This window comes from Megascapheus bottae, chromosome 17 (assembly GCF_031878675.1).
Source record: "Megascapheus bottae isolate mThoBot1 chromosome 17, mThoBot2.hap1, whole genome shotgun sequence".
Classification (NCBI taxonomy): domain Eukaryota; kingdom Metazoa; phylum Chordata; class Mammalia; order Rodentia; family Geomyidae; genus Megascapheus; species Megascapheus bottae.
Genome location: NC_143525.1, coordinates 49,381,121 through 49,394,257, shown reverse-complemented (window position 1 = coordinate 49,394,257; position 13,137 = coordinate 49,381,121). Strand labels below are relative to the sequence as shown.

Below are 13,137 nucleotides of genomic sequence, written 5' to 3'. Positions count from 1 at the left end.
TAAATGAAGACCATGGGCCATTAATAATGCTAATATTCCTTAATGAATGTGCAGGAAACAGCTGTGGGGACGCCACAGTGGCTAGCAGAACCCTTGTCCTGAGGTGCGGAGTGAGCTGCCAGGGGACGCGGGGGGTGCGGGGTGGAGAGTGGCCCGGGAGCCAGGTGGGTTCTCCACAGTCCCGTGCCAGGAGTGAGCCCCCTGCACAACTGGGGAGGGGCGCAGGGGCAGAGGAAGGAGAAGGCTGAGGATCTGAGCACACTGCCTGTCCAGGACACGTTTCTCCGTGGATGAGCTGAGATCAGGGGAAGGAAAAGGCCAGGATGTGTGCACGCAGCCTGTCTGCTCCACACATGGCACTCTCGTCCAGGTGCTCAGTGCACTGAGTAGGTGCTCAGAACACAGTTTAGTTGGTGGAGCAGAAAGGCTCAGTCACAGCACAGGATGAGCTGTGGGGATTAGGGGTGGTGACCTTCTGCCCTTCCCATCCCTCTTCCTCTAGGACTGGCAGAGCCTCACCTACTCCTGCCAGCCCTGCCTTGGCAGCCCATGGTGTCTCATGACCTTTGCCCTGCCTGGAACCCCCCCTCCATACACACACACCTGCATGAGCACAGAGACTCGGCTTCCCATAGCTGCTGGCAAGAGCCAGGCAGTGGACTGACCACGGGCCTTGCTGTACTCCTCTTCCCGGAGTCAGGAAGGCTGTGCCCGGGGGGCACGAGGCCTTGGCTGGTCCTCAGGCTGGCATCTCCAGCCTTTGCTGTCTCTCCAGCCTGACAGCTGCAGGCACCACATCCTGCAGAGAGGAGCTGTCCAGTGTCCAGTGCTGATTCTGGAGGCCTCTCCGCAGGTCAGACTGTGGCAGAGCTGATTCACCCCACTGTCTGGGTGAGGTGCCTGCAGCAGTCCCGTCCTGTCCCTGCCTCCAGCCCACAGGGTCCCGGAGGTGGGGGCTGAGCCCTTGCCCCTACTTCCCCCTGCTTCCCAAGTTCCTCACTGACTTCTCCAGGCATGGGAGAGAGCGAGAGCCGGGGGGAGACGAGGCTGGTGGGAGAAGAGGATTGATGGAGTCGGGTAATTTATGATTGGTATGCAGTGAGCTTGGAGGGAATTACCGTCTAATCGTGTGAAAATCCATCCCCTCACCTGGGGCTTTACAGCTGCGATCCAAGCCCACCCTTCTCAGGAACGGGCAGAGCCCAGCTGGGGCTGCTGGAGCCAATGAGGCAGGCTGTGCTCTGGTCATTCTCTGTGGTTCCATCAAGGAGACCCCAGGGGTCCACGAGGCCTGGGGAGGCCACTGTGTCACATGCCTTAAACCTCCCTTAGTGTGCAGGGAATGAAGCACAGCGACTCACACTGCAAATGGCAGCCTAAGGGCCTAGAATAAGAGATCCAGAATTATGGTGGAAACCACCTGCCTCTAAACTCAGTTTTCAGAGGAGTGGGGGTGTCCCTTCCGCCAGCATGAGGGAACCCTGGGTCTGGAGCCGGGGAGCGTAATGCCGGAGTAACCCCAGCACAGTGGGAGCCCCTCCATCTACCTGTGGCCACTTTCAAGTTGTTCCCAGGGCTTGTGGGCAGATAGGTGGGAGACGGGGGTGGTGGCGGTGGAGAACACAGATGCCCTAAGTCCACCCAGCAGACAGGGAGCGCAGGGCACACACGGCACGGAGCTCCATGGAGCTCACATGAGTTCACAGGGCGTCCACCCAGCCCGCAGCCTCCAGCAGAGGCCAGGCCCCTGGCGCTGGGTGTCATGGCAGCACACGTGCGGACCCTGTGTCAGGAAGGTCCCTCTGGAGAGGGGGCCTGAGCTGAGGGTGGCCATGGCCGGCTGGGTGGAGGGGCAGGGTGCTGGGCAGGAGCGTGGACTCACTGAAAAGCCAGGCTCGTCCCCCGAGGTGAGCAGCCATCTCACTGGCCTCCGCTGGCCACGGTGGCCTTGTACTGCTGGCCTTCACACCGCTGTGGACACCTCTGAGGACTTCTGGGAAATGGAGGCTCTGCAGGGGAAACAGAGCCAGGAATAGGGGCAGGAGACAAAGATCTGGAGGAAGGAAGGTGGCAGGGACGGAAGGACCCAGCCTGTGCCTGTTTTTCCTCACCCATGGCGAGTGGCAGACCGCGAGACTCAGTGTCTGTTGAAAAGCCCAGGGGTTCGAGGCCTAACCTAGGCATATGGGGTTCTGCCTTGATGTACCCCGGAGAGTTCCCATCGGACCCAGGCCCGGGAGTCTGGGGGTGACCTGATGTTGACCCAGCCCAGAAGCCTGGGGTATGTGGATACCAGAGCTTTCATGAGGACTGTGGGGGGAGAAGAGAGGCTGCAGAGCCGGCGGACCTAACGATCCCTGAACCAGGTAATCCACCGTGTGACGGGCCATCCCACAGCCCTAATTAATGGAAGATGTTAAACTGGCTGTCTGGTGGACGGGACAGGAGGGGCGGGAGGAGCAGGGGGCACAGGACATCTCATCCTGGCTGGAGCCTCCCCATCCCCTCCAGCAGGCAGCTCTTCCCCCCAGCCCTGCACTGCCAGTACACCCCGCCCCAGCTCCCACAGAGCCCCCCTCACACCACCACCCCTCTCCTGGCCTCTCAGACCTCTTCTGGCTGGGCCAAGGAAGAGGAATGGGACCCGCGGCACCCCAGGGGAGCAGGGCCTCCCTTCTTCCCTAGGTGGGAGCCTGGGGACCTCATACAGCTGTGGGTAAGCTAGGGGTGACTCAGAGGTGGAGCCACAAGTCCCATGCCAGTCTCCTGGACCAGAGAATCCATCTCTACAGCTGAAGTGGTAGAGCCTTCCCCTCTCTTCCCCTCTCTTTCCTTCCCTTCCCTTTCCTTCCCCTCCCTTCCCCTCCTGCTTCCCCCTCCCCCCTCTTTGTCCAGGGATGGCAGCCTAACTCTTCTCCAAGCCTTTGAGACTAGTACCCCCTACCTGGCCTACAGCACACCTGGATCTTGGGCTGCCAGCTGCAGAACGCTTCGAGGCCTGTGATTTTTCTGGTGGGATGTGTTATCCTGGAGAGGGATGTCTCCTTGGCCAGTGTCTTCTGGGGCAGCTTCCTGGAAGGGGGCAGGGAGAGGCTTGCAGTGCCCTGTCTACTACCCTGCTGCCCGCCGGCCACCACCTGCTTTTAGGGTGCCCAGAGTAGTCAGAAGTCTCTGCCTTTCCCTGGCACGATCATTTGCAGGGCCCGATCCCACCTGAAGTGGCCAGTTTCTGGGCTGGGGAAGCAAGTCAGAAGGCAAGAATCCTCTGGGGAGAGTGAGCTGTGGTCTCCAGGGCCCTGTCTTGCCTCCTGGGTCCACCCTGGCATTCCTCTGAACCAGGTAGCCTCTGCCAAACAGGATCTGACACATTCTCCTCTGGTGGCTCATGGCCTGAGCTCCTATCCTTCACACAGAGAGCCCCAGAAGCCATGCTTTATGCTGGCATGAGAGCTCCTACTGGCAGTTAGCGTCCAGCAAGTCCGGCCATGAGCCTTGGCCGGCATGACAGGCAGGCAGTGGTTGGCGCCTGCTGGCTGTTTTGTTCATGCTCAGGGGGCCTCTGCTGCGAGGTGACACCAGGTCCCAGACACCAGGGACTGGCTCCATGCCAGCATTGGGTGTGTATTTGCCCGTGGCGTGGCTCACTTGTGGAGCCATCATTGGCAGGTCTTCGCTGTGCACTAGGAAGGAACATGACTCCGCCGTTCTCAGCTTGGGGAAGATTTGCCCCGACAGGTAAAGCTGACAAGGATGCTGTGTGTCCTGGCAGGCTGGCGGCCACAGGCCACCCCGTGGGTGACGGGCAGACCCCTGTGTCCAATGGAACTTTATGCAGGGTGGGTTTGAGGACCACAAGGGACACTGGCAATGGCGCCTCCCCATTGGCAGTGACAGGGAGAGTGACAGAGTGCTGGCAGCCAGGTATTATCTGCAAGCTGGAGTTTAGGGGATTGAAGGGACTGCAGCCAGAGATGGGGAGGAGGAGCCCCCTGTGTCCAGAAAGAAGGACCCAGCCCTGCACGTGTGGAGCCTCGGGTGGGAGCAGGGACAGGGTCCCCCCGCCTCCCAGCCAGGGAGATCAGAGCCACCAGGTCACCTGACCAAGTCGGCAGGGCCTGGAGACAGGAGTCCAGAACTGCAGCCTGTCCGAGGTTAGCCTGCAGGACAGCCACCCGACCCCAGACTCTACCCCACCCGTGGACACTGAATTTCACAGAGATCTGGGTAGGGGCCACACTGGACAGGGGTGCTCAGAACAGCGCCTCCCCTTCGCCTGCCTGGGGCTGCCTCTGCCCGGACTAAGGCGTTAGCTAGGGCCTGTGGGGCTGTGCAGCTCCTATTCCAGGGCACGTGTGGATGCCAGCCCCAAGACCCTGTCCCAAGCCCCCTCCTCCCGCAGCCTGCCAGGCATCCACACAGGAGTATGGCAGGGTGAGGCCTGGTTTCCTGCTCCTGATGGCAGGCTATGGTGCACAGCTCCTCTGGTTGGCAGGAGGCCGTGATGGGTGGTGGAGCAGGCCTCCCGCAGGCAGCTGTGGGCACACAGCGGGTAGATTGCTTCCAGGCCATGACCCACACAGGAGCACACACTGATGGCAGATGGGACCGTTCAGTGGCAGGGCTCATTCCACCCTGTCCTCTCTTTTCTCTCCTGTCTGGAAGCTTTGCCCAGCAGTGGAGGGAAATGGCCCGGTGCCCAGCTTCCCACTGCAGCTTGGCCTGTGGGCCCTGGGCGTGTGGTGCCCTCTCTCCAGGGGTGAGGAGTCAGAGAGCAATTAGCTTAATTGTTCTGGAAGGCCTGAGAGCAGAGGGAGCCAGAGGGACTGTGCTGGGGGAAGTGGCTCTGGCTTCCAGCCCACTTCCAGCTCTCTGGTCACCCACACCCACCTGTACCCAGAGCTCCCTGTCCTTCCTAGAGCCACCTGCACAGGCAGCAGGGGTCACTGGCTGGGCAGAGAGCCCGGGATGGGGTGTGGGGAGAGACCCTGCGGGTCCCCGGTCCTGGATCTTGAAGATGAAGGGTGCTCCCGCTAGGCTCTGTAAATTACCCCTCCACCAAGGGGCTGAGGACAAGAGATGCTTAATTAAAGACACCACTAGACTCATTCTGCAGCAGACGTGGTAGAGCCAGGGACTGGAGTCCGGGTACTAGAGCACCACCACTGAGTGCAGGCACCGAGGCCAGGCCAGCCAGGATGGGACAGTGAGTGGCCAGACTGTCTCAAAGCCAGGTCATGTGTCCCTTGGGCAAGAGGAGCCTTTTCCCCTCTCCCTGTCGTGGCTTCAGGATCCAGCAGGGTCTGGCTAGCATGATTCAAGACAGGCCAGGAGACGGGCTGCACAGAAAGGGCATGACAGCACGGAGGGCGGCACAGGAGCCTAGAGCTGTCCGCAGAAAGGGAAGAGTGAGTAGAACCAGAAGGGAGGACGGGTCAGAGGGGAGCCCCCATGAGCAGAGGCCAGGTCCACTCAAGTTCAGGACAGAGGCATCCAGAGACTGCCCCAGAGGAGGCCAGGCTAGTAAGTGCCCCAGACTCACTCTCCCACTCCAGCCAATAGGAGCCCAGAGAGCAAGTAGGGAAGGGGTACCAGCCCATGCCAGCCGGCTTCGTGGCAGAGATGGGATGAAGGATGGATGCCATCAGCTGGGCAATAGTGGACTCCAGATGCATTCAGTTCTGCCCTTGTCCTCAGGGCCAGCCATAACCACCCTCCCCGACTCCTTCCTTTCCCTATGGGCAGGCCTGCTTCTGCCCTCTGTCCATGGCTGCGGGACCCCTTGCCGGGAATGGACACCAGTCTCCCAGAGCGTCATCTTTCTGCTCCCCACATGGCTCCTTTGAATAGCAGGTCCACAGGAGCAGACCCAAGCAGGGCTCAGGCCACCGTGCCATCCTGGTGATACGACAGGGATCTTCATGAACCCTGCTGGAGCCCAGCCCACGTTTAAAACTTCCTGTTCACACGCTGTGGGTCAGTCCTGAAGTGAGGGGGCTGTGCTGGTGACTGGCTGCCCACTGCCTCCCCTACGACAGGCCCATCCCCGTGTGTATCGTTAGCCGCTCGCTGTGCCGTCGACACAAGGCCCGGGGTGGGAGGGGAAGTTAGATTGTCTAGCTAGCGGGTCACTGTCCAGCAGGAGTCAGAGCCATTCCCATTTGGTTGGCATGTGCCCGCCTAGGCTCACCACAGCAGGCCAGCCAGCTCCACCTACAGACACTTTAGGGGCTCCCTGTAAAAATGGTGCTTCTTATAGCTGCTGCACAGAAGAAGGGTAGTAAATAGACACAAAGAATCCCATAGCCGCGGCTTCCTTATCTGAATGGCAAGGGATGTCGGAGGCTGCCTTCCAGGCCAGGTGGGATGCTCAGAGCTCAGCCAGCGACCACACCCACACCACTTCCCCTCCTGCCCCCCACAGCCTTCCATTCCCTCATTAGCAGCCTGAGCCACTCTGGGTGCCAGGGATTTGGAGTCGAGCAGAATTACAGGTGACCTTGGGGATGGACCGAGTGCTGGACTGCCAGGTGACATGAGAGGGGCCTGCATGCTGGGATGGAGAAGACCTCAGGAGGAAGGTCTGAGGAGGGGGTGAGAGGAAAGCAGGGGTCCCCCCCAAAGCACCATCAAGCTCGAGAGATGCATTTGACATCTAAGCAGGGCCTGTCGGATGGAGGATGGGATTCTGGGAGAATAAGGGTGACGATGTCCACATAGTGATGGGACCTCAAATACCATCCGAAAGGCACTTAAGACACCTTAGCTAGTGATTGCCTCCAGAAGAGAGAAGGCCAATGACAGAGGCCAGGGCCCATTGAAGTGCAGAGGTTGGAAAGAGGTGGTGCAGGAACCAGGAAGGAAAACTTAGAAGAAATTTCCACTAAAACAAGAACCAACCAAGGGTGAGCATCATACCAAGAAAAGAAAATGTTTCTCGAGAGAGGAGCCATCTGTCACCACATCCCCCCGGGCTGCGCGGTTCCGGGTCAGAGCCAGACTACAAACTGCATTGGATTTTCAATATGGCGGACGTGAAAAAGCATGCTTTTAGGGAATAGCACCAAGAAAGCGCTTGCAGGGACTGACAGACGATGAGACCCAAAGACCTGGGGACTGCAGAAATGGGGAAATTTCGCTCTACAAGGAAAGTGGGAACTGGGCTTGGAAGACGCTGTGGGCTCCCGGCGTGGTGCCTGTCTGCGCGGCCTGTGATGGAGCCGAGGTGAAGGGTCCGGGCTGGGAGGGGATGTTGGGACTGGGAGAAGGGCTTGGCCCCTGTGCAAGGTTGAGGTTGTGCATGGGAGCACGAGCTGCCGTCCTTGGGGACAGGAGGGATGGCGGGCACTGTGTAGGAGGTGGGCTGATGAGTGTGAATGTTCCTGGCTATTTCCTGCACAATCATCTCCAAGAGTAAGAATGAGGACACGGCGGCGGCGGCGGGGGAAGAGGAAGATGGCCGTTCAGAGTGTGGATGCCGACTGGGTCCACGCAGGGCGAGTCTGGTTTTCACTGTGGACCAGGCAGAAGTGGGTCCCACCAGAACTCCCGTGGGAGAGAGGAGCAGTTAGAGGAAGAGTCATGACTTAGCAGCCACCTCTCAGCCCTCCATCCGTTCATCTTCCCACCCGTTCTTCCCTCCGTCCTTCCACCAGCCCCCTCACCCATCCATCCATCCACTTGTGTGCAGTGGGGCTCTCGTGTGCACTCAAGGATGTGGGATGGCCCCATCCTCTGGGGCTCTGGATACTTTGGGGAGCTGTCATCCGAAGCCCCCTCACATGGCAGAGACTCCTCAGCTCAAAACTCCTTGCTGACACTGTCGGTAGCAGCTCTAAGCTGGGAAGAAGGAAGCAAGCCGGGGGCGGCACTGGATGCTGGGCTCTGTGGGCCGAGGCACTCTAGTGCTTCTGAGTGGGCCTGACACCGCTCTGCGTCTCCCTCAGGTCTACTTCAGAGCCACAGGCCAGGGTCCCCTGGGAAGAGCCTAAGTTTCTAGATGTCTCAGTAGTTCAAGGGGGCCATTGGGGACGGACCCAGGCACCTCAGTGATTGTGCTGTGCAGCTGAGTTGGGGCGGGCCGGGGGAGGGGGAATGTCAGGAGTCACTTCAGGACCTACTAAGACACAAGGCCGTGTTTGTTCTTTATCTGCCCCCTGCCCACCAGAACAGGTGACAAGGCCAGGCCAAGCAGCGAGACTGCCACAGGAGTCCATGCAGTAGAGATGGCGGACAGGACACTGCCTGCCCTGATGGCTGGGCCCCCAGCCTACATCTCATCAGTGCTCTCTATATGTGGGAACAGTGCAGTGCTCCTGCCATGGTGGGGCTGGGTTGGAGAGGCCCTTGTGAGACTCTTGACAAGAACAGGGCCCCATGGGTGCCCGTTATGGGCACCTGACCTTTCAGGTGAAGGACCTTTTCCTGCCCCTCATACCCATGGGATGAGGGCTTCAGTGCAGAGGGGCTCGGTGTGTCTGCAGTGCAGTCAGCAAGCCAGGAACTTCACTCATCCTCTCCTCCCTGTGCCTGGCTCTCTGATCGCATGGAGGCCCAAGGCCTGATCTCCAAGGTGGACAGGTCTGATCTCCAGTGGACAGATCTGATCTCCAGGGTGAACAGGTCTGATCTGCAGTGGGCAGGTCTGATCTCAGTGGATACGTGTGATCTGCAGTGGACAGGTCTGATCTCCAGGGTAGACAGGCCTGATCACCAGTGGATAGGTCTGATCTCCAGTGGACAGGTCTGATCTCCAGGGTGGACAGGTCTGATCTGCAGTGGACAGGTCTGATCTCCAGTGGACAGGTCTGATCTGCAGTGGATAGGTCTGATCTCAGTGGATATGTGTGATCTGCAGTGGACAGGTCTGATCTCCAGGGTAGACAGGCCTGATCACCAGTGGATAGGTCTGATCTCCAGTGGACAGGTCTGATCTCCAGGGTGGACAGGTCTGATCTGCAGTGGACAGGTCTGATCTCCAGTGGACAGGTCTGATCTCCAGGGTGGACAGGTCTGATCTGCAGTGGACAGGTCGGATCTCCAGTGGACAGGTCTGATCTGCAGTGGATAGGTCTGATCTGCAGTGGACAGGTCTGATCTCCAGGGTAGACAGGTCTGATCTCCAGTGGACAGGTCTGATCTGCAGTGGGCAGGTCTGATCTCAATGGATACGTGTGATCTGCAGTGGACAGGTCTGATCTCGGGTAGACAGGCTTGATCGCCAGTGGACAGGTCTGATCTCCAGTGGACAGGTCTGATCTGCAGTGGACAGGTCTGATCTCCAGTAGACAGGTCTGATATCCAGTGGACAGGTCTGATCTCCAGGGTGGACAGGCCTGATCTCCAGTGGACAGGTCTGATCTGCAGTGGACAGGTCTGATCTCCAGGGTAGATAGGCCTGATCTCCAGTGGACAGGTCTGATCTGCAGTGGACAGGTCTGATCTGCAGTAGACAGGTCTGATCTGCAGTGGACAGGTCTGATCTCCAGTGGACAGGTCTGATCTGCAGTGGACAGGTCTGATCTCCAGTGGACAGGTCTGATCTCCAGTAGACAGGTCTGATATCCAGTGGACAGGTCTGATCTCCAGGGTGGACAGGTCTGATCTGCAGTGGACAGGTCTGATCTGCAGTGGACAGGTCTGATCTCCAGTAGACAGGTCTGATATCCAGTGGATAGGTCTGATCTCCAGTAGACAGGTGTGATCTCCAGTGGATAGGTCTGATCTCCAGTAGACAGGTGTGATCTCCAGTGGATAGGTGTGATCTCCAGTAGACAGGCCTGATCTCCAGTGGACAGGTCTGATCTCCAGTGGACAGGTCTGATCTGCAGTGGACAGGTGTGATCTCCAGGGTGGACAGGCCTGATCTCCAGAGTGGACAGGTCTGATCTCCAGGGTGGACAGGTCTGATCTGCAGTGGACAGGTCTGATCTCCAGGGTGGACAGGTCTGATCTCCAGTGGACAGGCCTGATCGCCAGTGGACAGGTCTGATCTCCAGTGGATAGGTCTGATCTGCAGTAGATAGGTCTGATCTCCAGTGGACAGGTCTGATCTGCAGTGGGCAGGTCTAATCTCAGTAGATACGTGTGATCTGCAGTGGACAGGTCTGATCTCGGGTAGACAGGCTTGATCTCCAGTGGATAGGTGTGATCTCCAGTGGACAGGTCTGATCTGCAGTGGACAGGTCTGATCTGCAGTGGACAGGTCTGATCTCCAGTGGACAGGTCTGATCTCCAGAGTGGACAGGTCTGATCTGCAGTGGACAGGTCTGATCTGCAGTGGACAGGTCTGATCTCCAGTAGACAGGTCTGATATCCAGTGGATAGGTCTGATCTCCAGTAGACAGGTGTGATCTCCAGTGGATAGGTCTGATCTCCAGTAGACAGGTGTGATCTCCAGTGGATAGGTGTGATCTCCAGTAGACAGGCCTGATCTCCAGTGGACAGGTCTGATCTCCAGTGGACAGGCCTGATCGCCAGTGGACAGGTCTGATCTGCAGTGGACAGGTGTGATCTCCAGGGTGGACAGGCCTGATCTCCAGAGTGGACAGGTCTGATCTCCAGTGGATAGGTCTGATCTGCAGTGGGCAGGTCCGATCTCAGTGGATACGTGTGATCTGCAGTGGACAGGTCTGATCTCCAGTGGACAGGTCTGATCTGCAGTGGATAGGTGTGATCTCCAGTGGACAGGTCTGATCTCCAGTGGACAGGTCTGATCTGCAGTGGACAGGTCTGATCTCCAGTGGACAGGTCTGATCTGCAGCGGACAGGTGTGATCTGCAGTGGACAGGTCTGATCTCCAGTGGACAAGTCTGATCTCCAGGGTAGACAGGCTTGATCGCCAGTGGACAGGTCTGATCTCCAGTGGACAGGTCTGATCTCCAGGGTGGACAGGCCTGATCTCCAGTGGACAGGTCTGATCTGCAGTGGACAGGTCTGATCTGCAGTGGACAGGTCTGATCTGCAGTGGACAGGTCTGATCTCCAGGGTGGACAGGTCTGATCTCCAGAGTGGACAGGCCTTCCACAGAGATATCCACATGCCCTAAATAGACTTGTACGCCAGCTGTGAGCTCTCCCTGCCCGGGGCCCCCCACTGTGTGGAGCAGCACTGGCTGGTCAGCACTGCAGGGGAGGGGGGTGCTCCGTGGACCTTCAGGGGGGTGTGGCCGGGTGTCTGGGGGATGAGCTCACCCAGTGAGGGTGCAGGGAAGGGGCACCCGCTCTCCCTCTCCCTTCGCATGATTGTCTGTAGTGAGCCCAAAGCTGGCCCTGGAGCCACTCCACACTTCTGCCTCCCTGGATGGAGGTGGGCTGGCTGTAAAATAGCCGGGGTCCTGCTGCGGAGAGCACAGCGCAGGCGCGTCTGCCGAGGCTTCCAGGCAGTAGGTACTGGGGATTCTATACCAGTCCTTACAGACGCAGATCCGTTTAAACATTAGGTGAGTTTAAAGAGAGAAGGAAACGAGAACCCGGAGCCTGGGTCCCAGCTGTGAAAACCACAACTGGAGTCACCTCTGGGGTATGTCACCCCCCAGTCCTGCTCCAGCTCCAGCTCTGAGCTGATAGCCCAGCTCAGAGAGCTCCACCCAGGAGACTGGAAAAGGCCAGTACATGCACTGATTGGAGACTGACAAAGCTTCTGGGAAACCTCCGCCGTTGACAGGCTCTTCATCCGTCTGTCTGTCCATCCATCCCTTGGCCTCTGGGAAGGGACCAGACAGTAACCAGGCCTTGCTCTCTCTCCCTCCACAGGGCAATCAGGACGCCACGGCTCCCCCTGAAGCCATGGCCCAGCCCTACCCCCCTGCCCAGTACCCCCCTCCGCCTCAGAACGGCATCCCTGCCGAGTACGCCCCGCCCCCCCCACACCCCACGCAGGACTACACGGGCCAGACCCCCGTGCCTGCCGAGCACGGCATGACCCTGTACACACCAGCACAGACGCACACCGAGCAGCCGGGCACCGAGGCCAGCACACAGCCCATTGCCGCGACCCAGACAGTGCCGGTAAGGGGCCCCTGACACCCCAGGAACTACAGGGGCCAGTGGGCCCCCCGGAGGCCTGGTGGACTGAGGGAGGGAGGGAGGGAGGGATGGGAGGGAGGGAGGCTGGCTGGCTGGCCGAACACTGGAACCTGGTCCAGGGTTCTCAAGTTGAGGAAGGTCCACCCCACCTGGGATTCGGTACCGTGGTGCCAGCTGACCAAGGACCCCTGGAGTAGGCAGATGTACCACAAGAAGAGGGATGATGTCCCCAACTTCATCTGGGGGGGGGCGGTGGACGTCCTCAGCTGCCAGCAACATGTTGTTAATGGAAAGGGAGGGAGGGAGGGAGGCTGGAGGCTTGGGCCTGCCTGGGGTCTGGGGGAGGGGGAGGCAAGCCAGGGTGGGTGGCCAGGAGAGAGCTGTGCTGTCTCGGATTGCAGGCCCTCCTATCATTTCTAATCACTTGTAATCTACCTGCTTGGCTGCCCTCCAATCAGATAGCTTCAATTATGTGGTTGTAATGCAGCTCAGAGGCAAAGTGCTGACCCCAGCACTTCTCAGATTTCCTGGTGGAGAAAGGCGCTGCTGCGGGGGTGGCAGACTCCTCCCCTCCCCACACCCCGCAGCCCCTCCCAGACCCCCCCTCCTGCTCGGGCCTGCCTCTGACCTCCTCTTCCTTCCCCATCTCCCTGCATTCTCCCTGTACCCCTGCTCTGGGATGTTGGGTCCATCCAGCATCTCACAGCTGGCCGATGGGAACTGGGCAGGAGGCCAAAGCTCTGCACTCCCCAGGAGCAAAGGGCACCACCTTGGTGCCCCCTCAGTGCCCTTGCTCCATCCTCCAGCCTCGTCCCAGGACACACTGTCGATCCAGAGTTAGCTCCTGCACCTCCAGCTCTCTGTAGGGGAGGCCAGCCGCTTATCCCCTGGGCTGGCTCTGTCCCTAGCTGATGCCCAGACAATATCTTTTCCTCCTGCTTGAAGGCAACCAGCTCTGGTATTCTGTAATGCCATCAGACCCCCTCTCTAAGACCCTGGCACAAGGTGTCTCCTTGTGGACACAAAAGGATCACAGGGATGGTAAAACAGGAAGCCACTCCAAACTTCCTGGGGTGCCTAGCTGTGTATCACAAAACCCCTGACCTCGGGGCAC

The 13,137-nt window shown here is 59.1% G+C and overlaps 1 protein-coding gene across 8 annotated transcripts in view; it reads left to right on the top strand.

The window, feature by feature from the left end:
- The window catches only part of Rbfox3 (RNA binding fox-1 homolog 3), a 139,200-nt gene that overhangs the window by 107,697 nt on the left and 18,366 nt on the right, over positions 1 to 13,137 (top strand). For all 8 annotated transcript variants that reach the window (XM_090351316.1, XM_090351317.1, XM_090351321.1 and 5 more), the window contains exon 2: positions 11,751 to 12,005. In XM_090351316.1, the coding sequence (XP_090207442.1) occupies positions 11,751 to 12,005 (255 nt within the window). The remainder of the gene's footprint in view (positions 1 to 11,750; positions 12,006 to 13,137) is intronic.